At 33.6% G+C, this 24,743-nt stretch overlaps 2 protein-coding genes across 3 annotated transcripts in view; both read left to right on the top strand.

Annotated features, from left to right (window-relative positions):
* Positions 1–385, top strand: part of LOC136036387 (coiled-coil domain-containing protein 22 homolog) — a 76,832-nt gene extending 76,447 nt beyond the window's left edge. Inside the window, exon 11 of the mRNA XM_065718571.1 lies at positions 156–385. Coding sequence (XP_065574643.1) covers positions 156–233 — 78 coding nt within the window. The 3' untranslated portion in view covers positions 234–385. The remainder of the gene's footprint in view (positions 1–155) is intronic.
* Positions 356–24,636, top strand: LOC136036391 (pancreatic triacylglycerol lipase-like). 2 transcript variants are annotated; one of them, XM_065718577.1, is made up of 8 exons: positions 356–592; positions 2,721–2,822; positions 6,687–6,823; positions 9,752–9,997; positions 13,427–13,648; positions 15,342–15,495; positions 20,480–20,538; positions 23,696–24,636. In XM_065718577.1, the coding sequence occupies exons 1-7, from the start codon at positions 543–545 to the stop codon at positions 20,535–20,537; spliced, it is 969 nt and encodes a 322-aa protein (XP_065574649.1). In that variant the 5' UTR covers positions 356–542; the 3' UTR covers position 20,538; positions 23,696–24,636. The 2 variants fall into 2 exon arrangements, with proteins under 2 accessions (XP_065574649.1, XP_065574648.1); XM_065718576.1 differs by having other exon boundaries at positions 20,480–20,540; positions 23,699–24,636.
* Positions 24,637–24,743: the final 107 nt, after the last annotated feature.

The following is a 24,743-nucleotide window of genomic DNA, read 5'->3' as shown; positions in this document are numbered from 1 at the left end:
CTTTAGCGTCCAATACCCTAATGGTTTTACTTTTTAATCTTTATCACCAAGCGGAGCTCTTTTTTCAGCGAAGCTCAAATCTTTCTCTCTTTTTTTCAATTGGTTGTTTTTTAGATATTTTCATGTTTATTTATTTTATTTTATTTGTTTTTCAGGTCCACTTCGAGAGAAGGAAAAATGTAAAAGAAAAATTTGCGAAAATATGTAATGACATTCAGAATTTAAAACAATAATGTTTTTCAAGATAGTTTACGAGCTTGAGTGATTCCATTACCTGTGATAATTTGCCATTTTTGTGTTTTCAAATTTATCAAACTCATGTGCATTCTCCCAAATTCTTTTTTATTTCTTCTTCGAAATTATTAATTGTTTCTTATCAAATGCAAATAAAATTGCTTTGTTGACAGAAGTTCCCAAATTAGATGTTTTCTATGCATCTTTTCGAATGTCAAAATTTTCAAAGACATAAACAATGATAAGGTCTAGTTATAAAATAGCTGAATTATTTACCAAATAATCAGATACATTCTCTTTGCGGAACGATGATTAGAGCTTGGATCTTTTTCGGGGCTGTTACCCTTGTGCTAGGTAGGTTTATTTTTTTCTTATTTTTTATTTCATTTTCACTGAAACATGCCTTGTTAGGTCCTTTTTGGCCAGTAAATAGCCAAGGAGTCTGGATAATTATTAAATCTAGATTAGACAATAGGTTTAAAACCGGAAATGCCTTCTTGGCTTCGGCCTAAAGGGAAGTTGAAAGACCCAACAAAAACGAAGAATTTCATAAAAAAGGTCACTAATCATAAATACAAACGGATTTTCATTTCTTACTCAAATCTCTCCAAGGTTAATTATTTACACTGTAAGGACTGCAAGTCTGGCAGTCTTTCTGGATAAACTAGTATAAGGCTAGTAAAATTAAATAAAATTAATTAAGTTGAAATAATTAAAATAAATTAAAATCATTAAATTGTAATTAAAATAAAATAATTAAGTTGAAATTAAGTTAAAATCAACTGAATAAATTTTAAAATGGGTATATCTCCAACTCGATCTAATTATAGCCCAAAGGAAAAGAAAACGAAAAAAATAGGTGAAAAATATCTTGATGTAAATCAGTTAACTGACAAATAGCGAATTAAGTTTTCCTATTCACTGACACAAATTTGACTCCTAGTTAAAACGGGAGACCAGTTTTGCCACTGGTCTCGAATTTCCCTGAATGAAAATTGGCTTCTCCGAAGTCCCCTGAATATTAACATTAGCAAAGGCATAATGCGACAACACGGAATGAAAATCGTCAGATTTTGTTGACGTCAATTTTTGGGAAATTTCTGAGCACCCAATATTCTTTTGGAGAAACACTGGAGAATTCAGAGATAGTATATGCACTGGGAAAGACCCCTCCGTTCAAAGGCTTGTTATGTCATGCAGCATTACGACTGCAGATGATTGCTCGTGTCTGTATCGGCGTGGTTGCCATTGTGCTGTGAAGTTTTTTTTGTGCCATATTTATTTGTAATAGACGTATATCAGTAAACCCAGCTCTCAGGTAAGGAAGTAAATGAGTAAATGATTGAAGTAAATATTAACAAAAATTTTACTTCAAAGCTATTGCTCTAATATTTACTGAAAACTCTCTAGATTATAATATTAATTTTTATCTTGCATCAAAGCTAAGGAACTTACTATGTTGCCCATCTAGTGCTCCAGTAATTTTGTTTAGGCTATTTTTCAGTGAAAAAACAAAAAAACAAAAAAAAAACAGAACTGACCTGAAGCTTGACAAAAAAAGTTGTATTGGCTCGCTTATTAAGTCACTACTGCGTAAATTGTTAATAAATCTAAAAGCTCGATATCTTAGATAGCCATTTCCCCCCTCCAAACTCTCGCTAGGTTAAAGTTGTGAATTAAAATAAAGTAGTTGCGGGCATCAAACCACGGCTAATTGTAAAATAAAAGCCAAGACAGATAGTCCGAATGAGTAAGAGGCAAAATCTGGCATAAGCTCTTTTTATGATTGTATAAGAATGATGTCATTTCACTTGTTGATAGATAAGTCTGTCATCCATCCGTCCGTACATCATTCCTAGAGCAAAACTAAGGTAGATAGTCATAGAACTAAGGGATGAAAGATTAGATTAATTTTGGGTTGATGCATGACGTCGTCTGGACTCTTATGCAAAATGGGGGACTGAATTTGCTTGAACTCATAGGCGAAGATGTGACCTAAGCCTAACAGGCCTGGACGCTTCTAGTCTTCACGCCTTGAAATGCTGCTGTTATGACGGTAGCAAAGTTTTAGCATTTCCATTTTATTGGTATTCGATCGTCACAAATTCGCTGTGCTAAAAAATAATACGGCTACGAATCCTAATGAATACTGAAAAATCATCGCAGTATCAACACAGCTGCACTTAGAGTCCTTGGACTCTAAGTGCAAGGACTCTAAGTCCTTGGACTCTTCTCACACCCTTCATCTCCACTCTTAGTGACTCATTGCTTGACTCTTTTCTACCTCCCCTAAAGCTCATCTCTCGTTTAAATCCTTTGTAATACATTCCTTCCACTCGAGTTGAGGACGTCCGGCTTCATTTGGCCCTAGCTAAGATGACAAAAAGCTCGATTTGTGCCAATCTGGCATAAAAATTATAGGTATTGCTAAATGAAATAAGATTTTGATTTTTTATCAGATTTCCTTTTTTTTCAACATCAGGTAGTCCTGTTTCACATTCTCAAAGAGGAGAAGTTGGAAACGCTGTCCGCACTCATTCTCTACCGAAATTTGATCCCAATGATGTTTACTTTTATCTGTGGACAAAGTAAGTTTTGAATTTTATTAATTTGTGTGATACGAAACAAGCATCGGGTATCAACATGATACTTGGCAAAAGTATCGATATACTGGTAAGGTACTTAAAAGTATCGATCCAAGCATTGCTAATAGAATCTACGTGTCTGAAACATTTGGGCCAGAAACTATCCTGCCAAACAAGCCTTTGTCTCACTATAAAATAAAAAAATAATTTTTTTTAACTACAAGTAAGGAGCGACATTAAAACTTAAGACGAACAGAAATTATTCTATAAATGAAAGGGGTTGTCCCATCCTCAATGCCCTCCTGTTTACGTTAAAGTTTGACTCTTTGTCACAACTCTACTTTTTAAAACAATAAAAAACTTTAGCGTAAAGAGGAGGGAACAACCCATTTCATATACGGAATAATTTCTGTTCGTTTGAAGTTTTAATTCTACTAATTACTTCCAGGTGAAAATTTTTTATTTTACTTATTTCGTCATTGTTTTTTTTTTATAAATAATGCTTGAACATCCCGCGCCCCCTTCATAGAAATTCTCTTCCCTCATGATAAATTCCTCCTGGAAAGATTCTCCCACGTAACCTCCTCCCCCCGACCTACCTCCACTTCAACGCGAAAAAGTCCCCTGAAAACGTCTGTACACTTCATAATAACCATTATTATATGTAAGCACTGGTCAAAGTTTGTAACTTGCAGCCGCCCCCCATGGGGACTACGGGGAGTGCATCGTCCCCAAAGACATAGTTATTATCTTATTTGATTATGCTGAAAAAAATGCTTTCTCAAAATTTTGATCCGTTGATGGAATAAAATGAGCGTTGGAGGGGGCCTAAGTGTCCTTCAATTCTTTTGATCACTTAAAAAGGGCACTAGAACTTTTAATTCCCGTTAGAAAAAGCCCTCTTGCGACATTCTAGGATCAATAGGTTGATACGATCACCCCTGAAAAAAAAAAACTAAACACGCACCCGTGATCGGTCTTCTGGAAAAAAATACGAATTTCCAGTTTTGTAGATAGTAGCCTGAAAGTTCTACAGTGGGGTTCTCTGAGACGCTGAATGCGATGGTGTGATTTTCGTTAAGATTCTATGACTTTTAGGGGAGTGTTTCCTCCTATTTCCTAAAATAGGGAAAATTTTCTCGTATCTCTTGATTGGTAAGACTAATTTGGGTGAAACTTATATATTTAAAATCAGCATAAAAATCTAATTCTTTTGATATATCTATTAGCATCAAAATTTCGTTTTTTAGACTTTTGTTTACTATTGAGCCGCGTCGCTCCTTACTACAGTTCGTTACCACGAACTGTTTGATATAGTACTTTTCATTGAAATTGTGATGAATGATTAAGAAAACAAAGAGATTAATTTATAATAAGAGTAGTTCAAAAATGTTTGTATTTATGAGTTTGGTAATTTATACAACTAAAGAATAGATACTTTTTGTTGAATGGTTTGAGAGAAATAGGCCAAAAACGTGGGAGGTGCTGACAGCTACTCGAGTTGAAACAAAAACTGCCAGATGTGACAAGGTTTAAGTTTAAGCAGAACACAAGTTAAGTTAATATAAGTTTAAGTTATACAATATGATTTTAAATAAGTTTAATATAATATAAGTTTAAGTTAAGCGGGTTGAAAATAAAATGCGTGCTGGAGCCGAATGACAGAGCCTCGTCTGGATAAAGGATATAGTGATAGCAAGCAGGCGAGGACCGGAGGCCAAAAATGCCAAGCGTAGGTTATGGGATGAGCGGGGAAGGGTTATAAAACACCCATGAGGTAGGTGTTTTTCTTGCCAACAGGTTTGTTAAGAAGACCATTTTGGTTAGTTTTTATAATTCGTTTACTGTTAAAGATATCCTGCTTTTCCAAGTCTATTTTAGTTTATTTTTTGGTTTATCTTGATTAGTCAATTTTACATTACAACGCTACGAGAAATTAGCCTAACGGCTGTCTGAACCTCTCAGGCTTGGGTGGCTTGACTGACGCTCGTCTCTTCTAGCACTTTTGTTTTTGCTCATGAGACATATATATTGTTGCTGAAAAATAGCCAAATATTGCGGAAGAAAAGTCATGTGAACTATGTTGGCAACTGAAATTCAAATTTTATAAATGTAGGTCAACATCCTCTATAAACCGAATAAACTTTGTTATTTATTTTTGTTTTGGGACTATGGAAATAAAAACTAACAAGAAAATAATTTATTATATAGTGATCGCTTTAAATATCTTATGCTTCCTTTGGTTTGACAAATGAAATGCCTTGCAAAGCCGCACTTAGGTGGGGTTTCAAAATAAGCCAGGGGCATGAAACAAATGAGGAAGACATTGATTCGATTGAATTTGTTTGCCTTTCAAGAAATTTGGAGTCACCTCTTTTCACTCAGATTGGATAAGAGGGGGTATCTATGGTTGGTCCACAAGGCCCTTCCAAGACAAACTATGACCTAAAATTAAGTTTTTGATAATTTTGCAACCGAACGACTGAAAACAATATAGGAAAGAGCGGCCACTCGCGAATTACTTTAAAACTAATAAAATGAGGCCTATTTCCTTCGTTCAGCTATTGATTTTTTGCTAGAATGTATAAGGGTTGAATTTTCTAACAAAATGTAAAATGGCTGAATTCTTGGTAAATTATTCCAAGACTATTTTAACAGTGAAAATCTCAAAATTGGGGCAAAGCCCCGAATCTTCTCTCCATGCCTCTCAGACTGTTGCCGGAGATCTAACTGTGTTGTGGTTACATGTAACTATGTAACATGTGAGAATGCACATGCTTTTAAGGTGCATATTTGCGGCGCATTTTAGTATACACGTACTTTTGAGGTGCATATTTGCAGTGCATTTAAGAATGAATATGCTCTTGAGGTGCATATTTGCGGCGCATTTTGGAATATACATACTTTTGAGAAGCACATATGCGGTGCATTTGAGAATGCACATGAAAACGCAAAAGCATTTAAGGTGTAACATTTATCTGAAAACAAACTGTATTTTGGCTAAATGTGTGAAATTGCAAAATGACCTAAAACAGCAATAAAGCCAGATCTAGAAGCTCTCTGCTCAGCAAACTTCTTTTTGAATGTCAAAATTTTCGAAAGACATAAACAAATGGCAAAGAATTGTTTACTGCGAAATTTAAAATCAAGTAAATGTGGACATCAAGCCATGGCTGATTATAGAAAAAGCCAAGACAAATAGTCCGAGTGGTGAAAGCCAAATCTGGCATAAGCCCTTTTTAGGATTGTAAAAATGATGTCAGTTCATTTTTTGGTAAATAAGTACATCTATCATCCGTCTATACGTCATTCCTAGGGCAGAATTAAGGTAGATAGTCATAGAACTAAGAGTGAAGTGCACTATCTGATACTCATAAAAGGCAATATATAAAAAAAAGAAAAATTGAAAATTGTTTCATAAGTTAATAATAAAAGAACTGAGGTATATGTTCCCAAAATAGTCTTCTGTTTGGAAAACGACTCTTTTTTGATAAAATTTTAGGTTAAATCCTGTGTTTGATTTTTTACAAGATGTTATTTTATTAAGATAACTCCTATCTGTCAAATAAAAAGATTATCTTGAACACTTCCAGGAATAGTGTAATTGGAATATTTGGCCACATGTCAGAAATAGGACTTGAAATGCGTATGTCACCTTATCTCGCACAAACATTTTGTCACAAAAAATATAGGCATAAACTTCTTTTCGAATTTCAAAATAGATTAAATCCATAGAATATAAGACACAAAAGTATTATTTATGTTTTTCTTGTGTGTCTATAGAGTTCACCGTTTAAAGTTGATTCTCAGTTATGATTTTTTTTTCTATTTAAATTGATTTTTTTTCAATTTCTTTTTGGAATATAGGGATAATCCAAGCTCTTATGAAAGCATTCGTCCCGGCCAAACTGCATCGAACTTCAACAATGGCAGACAGACTAAAGTTATAGCTCATGGGTGGAATCAAAATGGTCTTAGTGGATTTGTCAAAGATATGAAAGACGGTATGTATCTCCAATCTAAAACCTTTAACATGGCACAGTTACGTACACAAGACTTTCTTTCACATGGAGAGGTAGGGGAGGTGCTGCAACTTTGAAGCAAAATACATGGCTAGGTAAATTGTAGGTTAAGAAACAAAAGCTAAATAATAAAAGTATCATGATTTTGGGATAAGGGCATGGGCCCTAAAAGCTGAAACCCATGGCGGCCTGTGTATGCCTTCAACGGCGGTACTATAAAATCAAAAAAACATATCGGTATGTTGTTCAGTTATTAGTGCTAATACGGAGGAAGAAATCCTTAGGAATAGGCAATTATTTAAGACTAGAAAAAAAAATGCAAAGGGTAGGTATTAAATTGTAAGCTTTAAACTATGTCTTCTAAACGCGCCCCTTTTCTTCGAAATTAAAAATTAAAAACGCCCTTTTGTGATAAGTACTTTGCGAAAAAGAAAACAAAAAACTTCTATAGTGTGGACCAGAGGAGCTATTTGTGAGGACCAGAGAGAAATAGTTGGTCCTCTTTCTCCAAATATTATCCCCTCATCTCAAAGTTCCCCCGGAAGTTAACTTGACCCCGTAAGACAAAACTGTGTATACTTAGCAAGCTACGTATAATATTTGTCAGATTATAGTATACCAGATATGCTAAATGTCTGGTATACCAGACAAATACATTAAAGTCAAATAAAGTGATACATTAAAGTTATGTACTAGAATAACACTGCTGCTTTTAAGGTATGGACTTTGTCTTAAAGAGCACAGAAAAGGTAATGGGTTTAGATTGTGCTGAGGATTTAAGCATCCTAGACGAAAGTGTGAGCAAAATTAATGAACTTTTAGAGGTTTTGCGATTTTAGGGTGCTAGAATAGTTTTGAAAATTAATCTTAAGAAGTCTAAGTCACTAAGGCTAGGAATAAGTGAAGATGAAAAGGTGACATGGGTTAACGAAAAGATTGATCAGGTAGACAGCTTCACTTACCTTGGTCTTATTTTTAGTAAAGGCTGCTGGGGCAGTGAAGATGTTAAAAGTAAAATTACCAAGGTTTGTTTCTTTACAGTAAAAAAAGGTTTGGAAAAATAGGAAGATAAGTCTGTAAACCAAGATTGGAATATTGGAAGCTACAGTGATGACAGTGGTCAAATATGGTTCTGAAGCATAGGCGCTCTGATAGTGGATGAAGATTTGCTAGATGTTTTCCGGAGAAATTGCATACGGATTGTTTAGGGTATCCGGCTGACTGACCGTATTTCAAACAGTAGGCTGTACGAAAAGTGTGGATCAATCCCGTTTTTAGGGGCATGTTCTGCGAATAAAGGATGACAGATTGCCGAAGATTTTCCTTCTCGGGCAACCGTCTAGGGCTAAACGTAAAGCAGGTCGTCCAAGGTTGGGGTGGGAGGATGTCATAAAGAAAGATTTAAAGGAAACGTGAACTTCCTGGGAGGGCGTAAAAAGGGAGGCTTTGAATAGATCGGGATGGAGGAGAAGCGTGCGCAGCTCCGTTGCCCTCAGGCGGCTTGTGTTGCAGTGAGTTATGAGTAGTATTATTTTAGTGAAACCTATTGTTACCTAGGGTGTAATTTTGTCAAAATCCTGGCGGGGAGGGTAAAGTCGGAGTCGATTTTCCCAAGTCAAGTGAAAATAACCAAGTGAAAAATGATTCATATAGTACTATAAAGGCGAAGGTATACTAAAGAAAATCGATTTATTTCTGTAGATACTTTAGTTATGTAGGCCTATCTTGGTTTTGGCGAGATTTTGGAAGACGCTAAAGATAGGGAGGGGGGACAAATAGGGGTCTCGAGGGGCATTTGCCACCGTGCCTCATTGCAAATTGTGCCTGCGTTGACTGATGGTAATCGTTATATTGGGATTTACTTGGTTGCAGATATTGCTGTGACTACGACTGTATCCACAATTGTTGTTTGGACGGGGGCTATTAAAAAAACTTTTTTTCGGGGGAATGGTTTATGGGTATTTTTACCTTCACTTCCAAGGGCAAATTACGAGTCAAGAAATAGTTTTTTTTAGAAATAGTCTCCTGATCCTGCACTAGTTCCGAATCATTTGGGGGGGGGGTCAAATCCGGTAACAACCTTGCTTGGATACTCATTTGGCTATAACCATGATAATATAGTTATTATCATGCTTACGTATTTAACCATGATAATATCGCTTACGTTTAGGTGAAAAAAAAAGATCTCTCTTCTGAGCTCAAACTCTCTTGTAAGTATCCAGATTGCTCTCTGGGGAAATTATTACCTCTCTATGGTGTTTGTTGCATCACATTATCAGATTAGCTATTATTTGGTGGGAAGCTACCGACATCATTAATTGTTTTGTGTAAAATAATGTTGACTTAGTAGGTCATTTCCGCGTCTGCTGTTTTACTTTTTTTCCACCGTTCTTTTTTTTAGTCGTTTTTTTTAGTCTTTTTTTTTCATAAGTCGTGTAGTTTGCGTTTTTGCACATAAACTATAGATAGTTTGTGTCTATTTATAGCTTTGGAATTGTATTTACCAGAAAAATTCGAAAGAAACAATTTCTTGAGTACCTCTCGTAAAGGTTTATGTCTGACACCAAAAAAAAAAAAAAAAAACTTTGACTGCAAATATATAGTTAACTATAAAAAAAAACATTCTATATCAATGCAGATATGGAAAAATAAAGAATGGAGAAATCTACAAAAAGAATCCCTAATATTACTTAATAATTACTTATGATTAAAAAATGTCAGTTTTAAAAAAGACTTTTTTAAGAAGGAACCCCCTCACATAACCCTTAAGAATCGCATGAGCGGTATTTCTGATTGCCCTAACACAATTTTTTTATATATCTTGTCGCAAGATAACGAATATGTCTAAGTGTTATTGAGTCAAATCTGATAACACTTTTCTGTATCTGATTTTTCCAAAAAATATTCTAGCTTTTCTCAGCCAAGGAGATTATAATGTCATCAGCATTGACTGGGGAGTTGACGCCGCATCAATCGACTACTTTACTTCCGCATATGCTGTTGTTAACGTTGGATCTTATGCTGCGTCTCTTATCGACTCACTTGTTGCAAGTGGTGCGAACATTAAGGACTTTCATATTATTGGATTCAGTTTGGGTGCACATGTTGCTGGTGCCACCGGTGCTGCTGTTAGTGGCTCCGTGTCGAGGATTTCAGGTGCTTACTTCTATTTTAGACCGTTTTTGCTGAATAATGTCATGAATTCTTTAGTTTTTTTTTTTTTTTTTTTTTTTTTTTTTTTTTTTTTTTTTTTTTTTGACGTAGCGAGTCACTGATTAATATGAAGAATTAAACCAGGAGAAACATTTATAGTCTGTAAGACTAACAGTTAGTCTGTAACTGTTACAGACTAACAGTTACAGCTGTACAGTAGCTGTAACTACAGTGTAGCTAGCTGTGGTTTTTTGCCCTTGAATTTTAAATCTTTTGTAAAGTTTTTATCACCTCTCGGGCGAATTTTTTTTAATAAGGTTTATTCTTGTCTTGGATAGATGGAATGTCTATTTGAAAATTATAAACCCAAACGTTTTGATATATTAAGAAATATCAACTAAGAAAATAATGATAGTAAAAGACAATGGCGTTAAATCAAGAAGAATTAGGGGGAGGGGGTAAAATGTATTTTTCAATATTGTGGGATGGCGCTAATTCGTCATTTATTAATTTTATTTAGTGAAATTACCCTTAAAAATGTATATTTCAAAAACTTTTTTGAGGGGGGAATCTGGGGGACCACAGGCTTCTCCCATTGATTTCACTGGCAAAATAGAAATTAAAAAAGGAAACAAAAACAGTTCTTTCCCTTAATTATAGTACTTCTCTAATGCAGTAAATACTCACTTAAATGAGAGTATACACTTAAATGATTGTCTAGCACCAAGGAAAAACAGTCGCATGTTATATCCACAGAGTACATGAGGCAGGGCCGAGCCGTGATTAATTCATATCATCAATTCAGGTCGTAATTTTAATCAGAGTTACCACCATCCTTAGGTCTCTAGATGCTTTGGGTCTTTTCATACGAAAGAAAATATTGGAAGTCCTTTATGTACTTTTTCCCTTCCATCGTTGATATCCATGTAAAGGGTTTAGGTTATCCACTTGCCAACAAAGAAAAATGTTTCAAAAGTTTAATTGTGATCAGAAAATGATGGCATTTGGCATAAATTTGAGGTTTGTTGAATATTGTTAGGGGAAACACTGCAATACAGCAGAACTCCATAGGAAAAAAAAGAATTAACTAAATGATTCTAATAATAATAAAAAAAATTCATCTTTAAATGGGTAAATACAATCAGAATATGTCTATCCTCCTCAGTTTTTGGATATTTATCTTCATTTTATTCTGCTTTGTAAGAATTTTGAAATTTTAGTCTGTTTAAAAATATAATTAATTATTTACGGAAATTCCTGATGAAGATATTTATGTTGAGCTTGAAGATTTAAGATTTCACTTGCGTTTAAACTTTTTGTTGAGAATTTCAAAGACTTAAAAAAAAAAAAAACAGACAAAAACTATGTGAAAACTGGCAGTACGAACAAAAACTTAAATTTTTGAATTTGACTGGAACGTCGACTTTGAAAAGCTTCTGAAGCAGTTAGAATTTCTTTTCACGATTTTACTTTGCTATTTCATGGGGAACTATTTATAATTATATAGTGTCTACTAGCGTTCAAAATTTTGCTTGTTCAAAATGTGAAAGGTATAAAAATTGCAAAAAAAGCTTGTGAAAACTAGGGATACGAAAAAACTGATTTTCAGTTTTGAAATTCAAAATTGAAGTTTTCAAGTTTAACCTGTAAAAGTGCATTAAAAACTTTCTGAAGTATTTAGAATTTTCTGGACGACTTTACTTTGCTGTGTGATAAGGAACTGTCTTAACCTCCCAATTTCTTGCAACTTAGAGCAAATTGTTTCTTAAATTGTTTCCATTGATTTGAAAAATATTGAAAATGGAAAGTTTAATTCGTCGCTGTCAGTTCAAGATCTATTGTCGAAAAATCTGATGAACCCGGGGTTGGATACAGAATTAAGATATAGAGAGGGGGAAGGGCTAAGATAAAATTTGGCTGCCGTATTGGTAATTTCGTCCCTATAACCCTGTTATTAATACAATTAATTAATATTATATCCACCTAGAAAAATTATTTAATTGTACTTTGTTGTTGTTATTTAGTGAAATAAAAATGAAGACAAGGATTTGTTTTTTGCAGAAAATATAATTTAATAATTAATGCCATCATAGGTTAACGCTGCTGCTGGGCTTAAACTCCTCCCCTTTCATAACTGAAAATGTTAAAAACAATGTAAAATATGAGGGTTTTTGCTGCATATTTGCTGAAGAGACTCCGCGGCCCCTCCTGGTTTAGATTATGGATGGGACTTCGATTATTATCGTTGGCGTTCAAAAAAAAAGATAAATCTATACCCAACAAAGAAAACAATGAAAGCTATCGTTGAAACTTTTGTCATGTTGCTATTATTGCAACATGAAGACTTTTATAGTTTTCATCAAAATTTAGCCAGAAGAAAACTGAAAATTTGTGCAAAAATGTAACATAAGACTTGATTCGTACGAACTGTTGTTGATTTAATTATTTTTTTTTGAAAATTAGCCTATGATTTAATTATTTTCTGTTGAGAAATTTTCGTCGTAAAACTACAGAGACAGTACTTCTAATTTATGTAAAATTAACAAAATAATTAATGTGAGCTAAAAAAAAAAATTCAAATTGTTATCGTCGCGAATGCTTCTGGGCTATCTGTCCTTTGCACACATGACTGACATCAAGCACAAAGTATCAAAACCTACTTATGACTTGGCGGAGAGTCAAGGAAGAAAACTTTTTTAGCTTTTGCAGACACTGTAAAACTTTTGATGGCACTGCACTTTCTTCTTATCCAATCATTTTCCTTTTCTTCACACCTTTAACATGTAAATCTTCAAACCTCTGGCTGGGGGCCTAATACAACAAATATATGCAACAAATAGAGTACAAGTTCAAATTGTGCAGGATTTTGTTCTTTTCCTTGTTTAATAAATGAATATTCGTACATGGTTGTCACGTAAACTTTGTTTCTGTCGAGACACTTTTATAGCAATTCTTTGGTTTGATTTAAGATATTTTTGATGATTTTGTTATTTTTAAATAGAATAACTGAAATGTGAGTGGGGTTTTAAGCATTTAAGCCTTGTTTGAACGTATTTTAGGCAGATTGCAGATCAGGCTAAAAACTTAAACGCAAAATTGACGCTTTTTAACCAAAAATGACATTTCTTTCGTCTTCGGTTTTTTTTCGGAAATGTTTGACAAGATCAATTACACAGGTCAAGTTAATTTTTAACTTTAAGACAAAATTTAATATTGAGAATAAAAAAATAACAATTCAAAATTGACAAACTGAACAAAAAACATAAAAAACTAAATAAAATGAATTAGCAAATTAGAATAAATTTAATGTAAAATTGGTTCTAAAAATTAATTATAAAATTAATATCAATGCTTTAGCAGTAAAATGTTTAAATTTCAACTTAAAATTCTTCTATTTTTAAGTTTTAACTTTAAGATTTCTTGTTTCGTTAGGTCTTGATCCTGCGTACCCTGCATTCAGTATGGATAATACAGATCGTCGCCTTGATACCAGTGACGCTGATTTTGTCGACGTAATGCATACAAATACTGGAACCCTTGCGGAAGGAGGTCTATCTTTTCCTGATCCGCTTGGTCATGTTGATTTCTTCCCTAATGGTGGCCATGAACAACCTGGCTGTTTTGACAATATAAGTGATATCATTGACATGATCTGTAAGTATTTTTTTTTACAGAGTTATTGTAAAAGAGTAGATGCTCAAATAATTTTTGGTAGTGTCTCATTTAGTTCTACTACCTTGTTCAATCTGGATACCCCGGCTATTCTGATTGTGTAAGTGATATACTCATCAAGTCCGCATCATATATAAGTTGCTTGATATAAAACAATTGTAAAAGAACAGATACCTGAAATATATTTATTTTGAATTAACACAACCTGTATAATCTTGAAGAACATGAGTAGCCCTGCTATTTTGACAGTGTCACCGACATAATTGGCCTGATTCTTAAATTGTATCCCACACTTGCAAAAGAGAAGATAATAAATTAATTTTTCTTATCACTGATATCATTTACACAATTTGTCAATTTTTTCATAAAGCGATTATAGAAAAGTGTGTGGATTAGGACTACTGGTACAATCTAGGACGTCGACAATCTGGCGCATATTACAATTGTAAAAGAGTGAACACTCGATTAATTTTGGTTGATAACGTTTAAATTGGATAAATGTTAAATGCTGTCATTCCTTTTGAGCTTAGCACAAAAGTTAATTTTGTCTAAACATCTCACTTTTGTCAAAAGAAATTTCAAAACGTCCGAATTAATTGGAGTACCAGCACAAAGTTAATATTTCCTGTATAGTCAAGATATTTTTTTTTTTATAGATTTGACAAATACCAAAAGCTTCTGTTCTTTTGAGTCGACCGCAATGATTAATTTTGTCAAAACGACACTTGTTAAAAGGAAAGCCAAATGTCCGGATAAATAAAAATGCTAGCACAAAGCTAGTATTGGCTATGTATTCAAGATTTTTTTTTTTTTAAATTTGGCAAATGCCAACTGGTTCCATTTCTTTTGAGCTCAATACAACATTCTAGCGCAAGATACCTATCTATTAACAACCCATTGCGGCATCAAACCGCCTAAGGCCAACACAGCTACGCATAGTCCTCCTTTATCCCAGTCTATTCAATGCTTCACTTTTTACAACCTCCCAAGAAGTTCTCATTTCCCCTTAATCTTTCCTTGTGACTTCCTCCCACCTATTTCGGGGATGACCTGCTTTTCGTTTGGCACAAGACAGTTGGCCGACAGGCCAACTGTCATTTGCTCTGGGACAGGACCCGCTTCCCCCAAACCTCGGTTCCCCCCCCTACAGACCCCAGTTTGCCCCCACCCCTCCTTGCCTAAAATTTTGTTTCTTCAAAAACCTTGTCAAAACTAAGATAAGCCTGCATAATCCAAGCACTCACAGAAATGGGTCAGTTTTCTTAAGCATATATTTACCTTTATGGCACTATATGGCTTGTTTTTTCAGTGATCACTTTCGTTTTATTTGATTTGGAAAAATTGGCTCCAGCTTGACCCCCCTCCCTAGGATTTTAAGGAAATTTTGTCGTGACTGCAGGAAAGGATAAGAGAAAGGACATAATCCAGAAACCAGGCTAGTATGAGGGTTTAAATGAATGCTTGAAGCTGAATGAGGGTGAATCCTCGAATGTCTCTTTTGATGAGGTTAAAGGATAAACTTCAACTAGAGATTTAATGGAGAAGGTTTACTCGTTAGTTTTTTCGTCTCAAGTAGTTTAACTCTGCAATGAATTTATGGTAATATCCCTTTGGAGTAGAAGAAATTCTTGTAATTATTGAGCCTGACATTAAGGTCTTCTCATTATTCTTATAGCTGGATGCTCTCATGGTCGTGCCCCAAAGTATTATATTGAATCTATCAGATCTAGCGCTTTTCAAGCGAAGAAATGTAGCTCTTACGATGAATATTTGGCTGGAAGCTGCAGTTCAAATGCTGGGGCCGCTATGGGATATGGAGTATCCACAGGGTAAGATTCCTTAAATTTGTTGTATGCTTTTTTACTTGTCAGTCAGGACAAACATAAAATAACTTATAAAGCACCAAATATAGTAAGAATAAAATCTGATTGTTTGAATTGAAATTAAAACTTACACAATCATATATATCTTTAAAAATAAGGAAAAATTTGGAATTTAATCTTCAATAACGAAGACCTCTATTTGCGGTTATGCAGTTGTTGGTAGTGTTAAGGGTAAAGAAAAATATATGGGGAAAAATTAGTAAAAACTAGTAAAAAAAAGCCATCGTCAAACACCAAAAGAAGGTTTAGATTTTTTTTTTGAAGGTAAAGTTGTCATTTGAAATCAACAGTTCTTTATTGTTTCAATCTTAAGGACGAAAGACGCTGTCAGATTTAACTAATTAGTTTTGCTTATTTTTTCATGCTTCAATGTTGCAACGCTGATAAAAATGGGGTACTGCCCTAAAAACTTCATAATTTTGAAATAATTTTCGGGATTTTGCTGTTGTTGACGGTGACAAGATAGATATTAACTATAAAAGACAAATGACACAAAACAAAAATGACTTTTTCAACAAAACGAATGTTGAATTAAAGTTTTGTGGAAGAACTCACGCATCCAGAGAAGCTAGCTGATTCAAAGAAATATATAAAACTCAGAAAAAAAAAGCAATTTAAAAGTCTACTGAGAGTGGAGAGTGCAATGAAAAAAATAAAATCAACAAAAAATCACATTTTGGTAACTTATAAGGTTTTTGTGAAATGAAGTCAAAGGAATCGGCCCTCTCAAATTAGCTCACACATAAACTTAGACACTAGGAAGCCCATAAAAAAAAACTATTGGCAATCATTCAACTATTCAAATAAATCAGTTATTGGCAAAAAACGCTTAATAATTCAATAAGGGAATTACAATTGTATTTCAAAATAAAAAATCTGTGTATGATTAATCACTATGTCTATGAATTCCACAATTGTTAGAATCGTTTGACAAATAGTAACGAATTTTATGCGTAGTTTTCATAAATCCATGCTGTTTCCTCCAACCTCTGGGGAAGAGTTGAAAATATCAAACGTTCTTTCGTTGGGTGGATAAGGAAGGCTACCAACTTTGTATTGTGGGCGTTAATTTGTCTATTAACATTTCTATTTACATTTCATTATTTTTAACATTTCAATAGTCTATTAAATATTGACTATTAACAAGCACCAAAACTGAATATCTTTTCTATTCTTTTTTTTATGAAAAATTTTGTGAGAAAAAAGATATTTCTCAAGCTGTTATATCTGATTCAAGCTGTTATATGCTTCTTAAGGTCTTTTTATCTTGAGAACTAAGAGCCATTTTTACAGAAAAAATCCAAGTGAATGGAAAAAGAAATTATCTAGATTTCGGATTTATTCTAGCTTTTTTGTGCGTGATTGTGTTGAAATTAAAGCCAAACAAGCATTTTATCTTTTATTGGGTTTATTTTATTTTATTGGTTTATCAATAATCTTATTTTTAAGTCTATCAATAAGCCTTGAATTCTGGTTAAATTTGCAAGCTTTAGCAAGTTTTAAACGATTTAATAAAATAAATACAGTTAGGAATTATGGATCTAATTTCTAATTATATTGATAATAGGGTACAGAAATGATTAGGAAACTAGATAGATACAATACAGAAGTAAAGTTTAAGATATAGGTTATTGTCTATATATATAGACTATAACTTAACAATAATAGACAATAGATAGACGAAATCGTCTATCTATAGACGAATAGATAGACAAAATCTTCTAATGGACAATATATATAGAAATATAAGGTTATTGTCTATTGTCATGATGAATCAAATCTGGCAGAATAATTTTGCAAAATATTGTACTTAATATGAATTCGTTGACTCAGTCTTCCATTGAATTATTGCTAAGCTTAACAAAGTGTTATATTCGTGTAGAAATAAAGTATGGGGGTCTTGAAAGATTGTAATAAAGTCATCGAGAGCATACCCATGTTTAAAAGAAATATACAGAGCGGGAAATTTGAAGTTTTTTTTTATTTTTTTGTGTCATTGCCTTAAATTTAAATATCTTTAGAACTTTTTATCTTATTACTGGCTGAGATACCGTAAAAAAATTTAACCTAGACTGTTAATGTTACCATGCGTTTCTGCGCCATCTATTTAATAGCATGATGCCATGAGTTTTTGTAGTATCTATTTCAGTGTTCATAGAAACACACTCCGCAAATTAGGACAACTCACGTCTGCTTGAACACGAACAGTTTATCTTCTTAATTTCACTGAATATGGCTTTCAATACGGAGTGTTAAATTAAAAATACTTCATTCATAAACAAGATCCTTTTATTTTTCCTTTGAAACCATAACTTATGAAAAATAAAAGTATATTAATTTTATATAAAAAAAAGATATCGCAGGCAGTTTTGCCTTCATCTATTCAGTGGAACAGCAACCTGGATCTTCATTTTTTAAATTACCTCAAAACATAACGAACTATCAAAATAGCCGACAATGTGGCTCTTTTAATGCCTCTCTCCATTTCTTTGGCCGTCCTAGGCCTTGAACAGCCTTCTGCTGCCTTGGTCCTTAATCCGGCTTATGTATTTTGCCCTAATAAAAACACACTATTTTGTTCATAAATATAAAAAATACCACAGTTGCTTCTACCCTTAGCTATTTAATAAAAGTTTTAATAAGACAATGAGCTTTGAAAGAATTAAATATAACCTGAAGAGTTAGATATTCTTTCTAAGTAGTGAAATACCTTTTTAATTTTAAAGTAATTTCAATTTCCTGTGAAAGATTAATTTGTGATTTAGACAACCCTGAACTTGACTTATCCAGGTAAGTTCAGTTATTATTCAGGAAAATAATTAATGAAAATTTTTGATAAATTATTATATCATTTAAGTCAGAGTCCAGCTTTGAAATCAACCTGTAATACTTGAATAATTTGGAAAAGCAGGATAGACAGTATCCGATGTCAGAGCTATAAGTGTCCAATTTCTCCGCCATCTATTTAAGATACAGAAAAAATGTAGTAGAAGCTCCCGATTTTTGGGAATAATTAGAAAACAATAATTTCATTTGATGAAATTGAGCATGCTCAATTGGAATCCTAATCGGCAAAACTTACCTCAGATGCTTATTTTAGTCTATTATGCATTGATTCATTCCTCGCGAAACCAAACATTTAAGGTACAAAAAAAATTGAAATATTAACTTAAGCTAAATGAAAATATTAACTTTGAATTACCTGAACAGTTGCCGTAAAATAGGTTGTGCCTATACAAAGCTAAGAGATACTTTGTGTGTGGGGAAACTTAGTAGAGGGATAGCTATTACTGTTGACTTCTCATTGAACTGTCTAAAGTCAAATCTTGTGAGCGCTATCTTGCGGTAGAGTTCCCAGAGGCTAGTAGTTTTTGTCCCTTTCATGGTTTACTTGCCCACTCATCTGGAAACGCTGGCATCTGAGTGGTGATTTGCTCAAGTTTGTTGACGCCTTTCATATTTTAAGTGCGATATAAGACACAGAATCTCGTAACTTCTTTTGTCTGGTATCCCCCAGGAAGTCTTTAAGGAAGACTTTATACATGTATTCACAGCCCGGAAGCTACAACCAATACTGACCACATAATGGCTGATTTTAAACTGTGTGACACCATTCATATAAATGGTGATCACAGTCTAAGCGGTCATTTGGATGTTTGTTTTAAAATTAGGATAAACCCTGTCAACTGAAGCATCAAAGTGGCCGCAGGACTAAGGTCGAGTGGTGGAAGACCAACGCTCATCTTTGAAGAAAACTTTGTGACGCAATCCCGATTAGAATAAAAGGGCCCTACCAGTTACTTTCACATGGTGTGACCGATTCTACAGCATTGGAAACTTTTTAATATAATAAAATAAAACAAAAATTAATAAAATAAAACGGAGAAAGATCTTCCAGGGTCGTTACTGGCGCATAGGATGTCAAATCTACATGTCAGTTGTTGAATCTTTTTTTTTTTACAAGGACAAGTAACAAGCTTGTTGCCCGACCTTGTGGCAGCGAGTCTCGACCCAACCCCCCTCCGTTCCTGTATTGCTAAGGAAAGCATTAATTCACTCTGCTTCCTCAGGGTACATTAAACATTTACTCTGCGACAATTAGCCACACGATGAAAGCTGCCTATTAAGCTTCTGACCGCTTAAAGCCAGTTTAAACCAGTTTTTACCGTTTTAAAGCAGGGATCGTTAAGTTAGGTTGGTATCACTCGCTCCTGGTGAAGCAAGCTTAAGTGTGGGCTAGTTTCTGGCAATCGTTATAACATAACTGTAACAAACAAGATAACAACGTGTATCCTATATTAGTGATTAACATAGATCAGTACTTGAATGAGGCCTTAAACCTACTCATACATACAATCACACAGGTCAAAGAGCATAGCCATACACAATCAACCATAAAGAATAATCCATGGACAGGCAGTCATGTCGTCAATAAGTATAAGTCGTCATTTACCAAACAATAAAAACAATAAAGACAAATAATTCAGAGGCAACAAGCCAACACAAGGGCTCATCAGGAGAATATATATATATATATATATATATATATATATATATATATATATATATATATATATATATATATATATATATATATATATATATATATATGTATATATATATATATACATATATATATATATATATATACATTATATAAATATATATATATACATATATATACATTATATAAATATATATATATATATATATATATATATATATATATATATATATATATATATATATATATATATATATATATATATATATATATATATATATATATATATATATATATATATATATATAGTACGGGGTAGCCTTCTATCTATGGATTTTCATTGTTGCTTGTCTTCTTACCGCAGACAATTTGAGACAATTTGCTGTCTTTTCATAGTGACTTTAAAAATCGTTTCTTTCTTTACAGGGCTCGTGGCAATTTTTATCTGCAAACTAATGATAATTCTCCATATGCTCAGGGATAAGGTATGTTCATCGTCATTATTGTTTCGTTTTTCCTTATCGTATAAGAAGGCGATTTACGTTAACAGGCAGTAAAAATTTGTATAGAAGAAATTACTAATAAGAGTTATCATAAAAAGAGTCTTTTGACATTGGTTAAAGCACCAATTTTTATTTAAAAAATTATCTTAATTTGTCTATGGAAATCTTATTTATATAAAAAAGTTGAAATACATATACAACTCGCTTTCTTTATAGACATAACATCACGGATGTATTTGAATGAGGTTGTACCCACACATGGTCCCAGTGGTGGCAATTCAGGGATATTGGGAGGGAGGCAAGGATTCAGATTTTTTTATGAAAATAGAAAGGAAAGTTTTTTTTTTAATCTAGAAGGAGGGCGCTATCTTTTTTTTAAGATTAAACTGTAAAAAGAGTATTTTTATAGGTATGGAGGAATGCCCCCTCCCAAAAATCCGCTCTTGCATGATTGTATTGTGCATATGTGTAATATCGGGTAAGAATTTTAATTAAGATAGTGAAAATCAAAGCTATCCTAATTAAAAGTCTTATTTTTTATTGTGTACTTTCATTTCATTTTAATTATGGATGTGTCTTCATCATATAGGCATGGACATGTTAACCTTAGAATTTTCGTTCGTTTTAACCAGAAAGGGGGTACTTGGGATTCAAGCCTTGGGATTTCCAAAGTGGGGTGTAAGTTGGCAATCGTCTGAAAAAGACTTTACACTTTTATGTTATTTCTTCTCGAATGTAATAAAATTAGTCAATTTTTAGTCTTAAAGGAGACTGGAAAGGGAGGAATGACTAGTGTAAAACTTCGTCGCTGCTGGTAATCCTGGAGGCTAATGAAATTAGACATTCTTATACCTTAATGCTGACAAAGCTAGAAAAAGAACTATAAGCTTATACTGAAAAGGAAACTATGTTCTTAGTTTCTTTCACCATAAATTTTTCCACAGCTGTACTGTCTCATCTTTAGAGGGTGTTCAGAATAAACACCCGGAATTTTATTCTATAGGAGGGGGGCACTGTGTTTGACAGCTCCCCTCCCCTCCCCCCAAAAAAATGATAAGTTTCCGACTCATACAAAGTAAAAAAATGTGTGAATGGCAGAAAAAAGTTTTAGTACTTCTTAATTAAATGAAACGCACCCAAAAATTGAAGTTAGGTTAATCCTATTCAAATATAACCTTCATATAACCTTTTGGTTTATATAATAATATAATTTCGGCTATATGTTTGCACATTAGGGGGGGTGTATAAAGTATTTGGACAGTGCCCCTAGCCTAGGGTAGCCTAACCTAGACTAACCCCCACTCCCCTAATGTGCAAATATATAGCCCAAATTACACAAGTCCAATGCATTTATCACCTTTCACTTGTCTTTGTTGCTATGAAACCGGTTTTCTGAGATCTAACCTTAATTTAATTGTTGAGTATGTCTCGTTTAATTAATAATACCTCTATTTTTATTGCCATGTGGCAGTTACAGATGGTAGAATCTATAAAAAGCACGTAGATATGAGCAATAGCTTTTCCAATAAGCTATTAAGCATCTCTCTTCGATGGCGTTGTAGCCAGCTGTTCCTGCTAATGTGGCAGTAGCCAACTGGTGAACAGACGACTTATGAAACTTACTAAGAGGGCTGGGAGGAGGTGTATGCGAGAGGAGGAATTTTGAACCTCTAGTTAAGGATTTTGGACCATAAATATTACAATAGTACATTTTTATACTTCCAAGATTTTCATTTGAGGAATGGCACCAAAAGTGCCGTTTTTGATTTCATTTGGCGTTGAAGATGGTGAAAATTAGAAAAAGCGCTTAGATATGACAATAGTTTTCAAATAAGACATTAAACATCTCTTTATGATGTTCTGGTAAACTACTGGCCATGGTAAAAAAAAAGAGACAAAAAAAAGAGAAAGAGACACATGAGTGCTGCCGATACAAAAAGGTAATTTCCTTGTTGTTCAAGGTGGACTACTGTAATTCTCCTATACCTGGTTTCTGACTATGCTGATTGCAATGGTTTACTTTTCATTTCAATATGGAGGGGTGTCAACTCGCTTTTGGAGGGGTTTCAGGCTCTTTTTCGAAATCACTATAAACTTGTTTTCGCAATCTACTTTTACTTTTAAAATTAAGTGAAATAATAGTCGGTACCAGAACTCGGATTTATTGTGCCTAAGCTGCACCAATAGAGCGTTGGAAATGATCATTCGAATATATTTTTCATCTAACGTCAGCAAACGCTACATTTAATGCTTAGACTTCTTTCTCCTGCCTGAATGTTTATTTGATATTTAAAAAAGCGTTCATCTTCATAACCTCTGCAATATCTCTCCTCTAATTTGGCAGTCATCTGCCTCCATTTGGTGAACCTTAAGAATGTTGTCGTCAGTAGTTGCGGTTTTTGGACATTCAGAATGTTTATCGCCTCCTGAGATCTTACAGTATGTTCATATTCAGCTGCTCTGAATTTGACTGTGGCTAATAATGGTAATGATTCCCCTTACACAGAATTTATCTCATCTTTGATTTGTGTAGTCCTATTACCTTTCAAAAAAAAATGTTTTATGGCAGATCAATAATCAATTTTATCTATTTTCACAAAAATACTCAAATCGACTCTGGGCGTCAAATATGGCTGAAACTTTAGTGGTAACTAATTAAAGGATGTGTATTTACGTTCCCTGACTTTTATTGAAAATGGGTGTCATATTCACTTCAAGCTCAAAAAATTTTTAGACATAGTACACGCCATCAGTATTCCCATTGTCTTTGGTATCTTTCCCACAAAATGCCTGATTTCCTAATTATAATTGATTTCATAATTTCCTAATAAAATCTCCTAATATTCAAAAAAAAACAGCCATAAAAAGAAAATTATTTAGTCTAAAATTTCATAAAACAATGAGTGTATGAAGCGTGATAAGAAGCGTGTTAATTAAATAAAGAGCATGTTAATTTAACGTTGGACTCCAGGATTTACTAGCTTCCATGTCTGTTGTTGAAAAGCTACACGCCGAATTATATGCTAGGGCTAAATGAAAGCACATAAAACGATGTTTCTTATACTGAGAGGTAGCGTTTTTCTTTCTTTTTTGTTTACTCAGTTTTATTTTGTAATTTTTTTCTTGTTTCTTTTTGCAGGTTCACCCCCAAAGAAGAAAAAATGTAAAAGAAAACGTCACAAAAATCTGCAATGGCGCAAAGGATTTAAGACAATAATCGCTATTTTCTTGTGTTGTTCTATAACTCGTGATAACGCACCAATTCCCCAATTGTGAAAATAAGGTGTTTTAGGAATGTATGAAAAAGAAAGGACCCGTTGTCATCCACTTTATGGTGTTTAAGGAAACCATGTAGTATCTGTTATGTGACCTTGAAACATTGGAGGGTTCTATTGATAATATCTCATTTGGGAGCTATAATGCAGAGTGGCTGATAAGTGCGTTTGGGAGTGAATGCTATTGTGCTATGAAGTGGCTGTGAAAATTAATCAGCGGTATTTAATGTTGTTTTTTTGGGGCGGAGGGAGGGCAATAAGTCTCCCTGTATTACACCCTTTATATTTTGGAAATATATTTTTGGTATTTTCACTGAAAAAATGCTTTTTTTTGGTATAATTTATTTCAAAAACCAACAATATAACTGTTCAAGGTCGTATCAAAGATTTCCTGTGTGTGTGTGTGGGGGGGTATTTTTATCGGTGGAGGGGTAAAAAACGCATCAAAATTTGTTTACATGTATTTTGTTGCTTCTTTGCCAGTTGTACAGAAAAATTTAGGGAGGGATTCAAACACCCTAACTCATCCCCCTGGATACACTATTGCTACCAGCATAGATTTTCAAAAGTTAATTTTGCTGTTTTCCCTACATTAGTTTCAATTGATATCCCTGATCGGGTATGTATGGAACACACAAAAAATGTAAACAAAATATTTATTATAGGCCAATTTTTACGTAAATGTGATTATGTTAATAAGATGCTAATTTTTTTATATTAATGTTAGCTATTATTTTGTTTGTCATTACGGCGTGCTAGCTTCTTTTGTAATAATCATCAAGCAATAAAATTTTCGTTTATTGAATTATCTTTTCTTGATTCCCTTTTTTTGAAATCACTGACTGATTGAGAAATAAATTGTCGGTCTCTAGAAATATAATTATTGATTGTTTTATCTAATACAAATAAACG

Source organism: Artemia franciscana, chromosome 15 (genome assembly GCF_032884065.1).
Source record: "Artemia franciscana chromosome 15, ASM3288406v1, whole genome shotgun sequence".
Taxonomy (NCBI): domain Eukaryota; kingdom Metazoa; phylum Arthropoda; class Branchiopoda; order Anostraca; family Artemiidae; genus Artemia; species Artemia franciscana.
This window is presented reverse-complemented; position numbering and strand designations above follow the sequence as displayed.

Coding starts and splice junctions, on each gene's coding strand:
- LOC136036391 (XM_065718577.1), top strand. CDS start 543: ATGATTAGAGCTTGGATCTTTTTCGGGGCTGTTACCCTTGTGCTAGGT. Junction 593..2,720: donor GTTACCCTTGTGCTAGGTAG/GTTTATTTTTTT, acceptor AACATCAGGTAG/TCCTGTTTCACATTCTCAAA. Junction 2,823..6,686: donor TACTTTTATCTGTGGACAAA/GTAAGTTTTGAA, acceptor TTTGGAATATAG/GGATAATCCAAGCTCTTATG.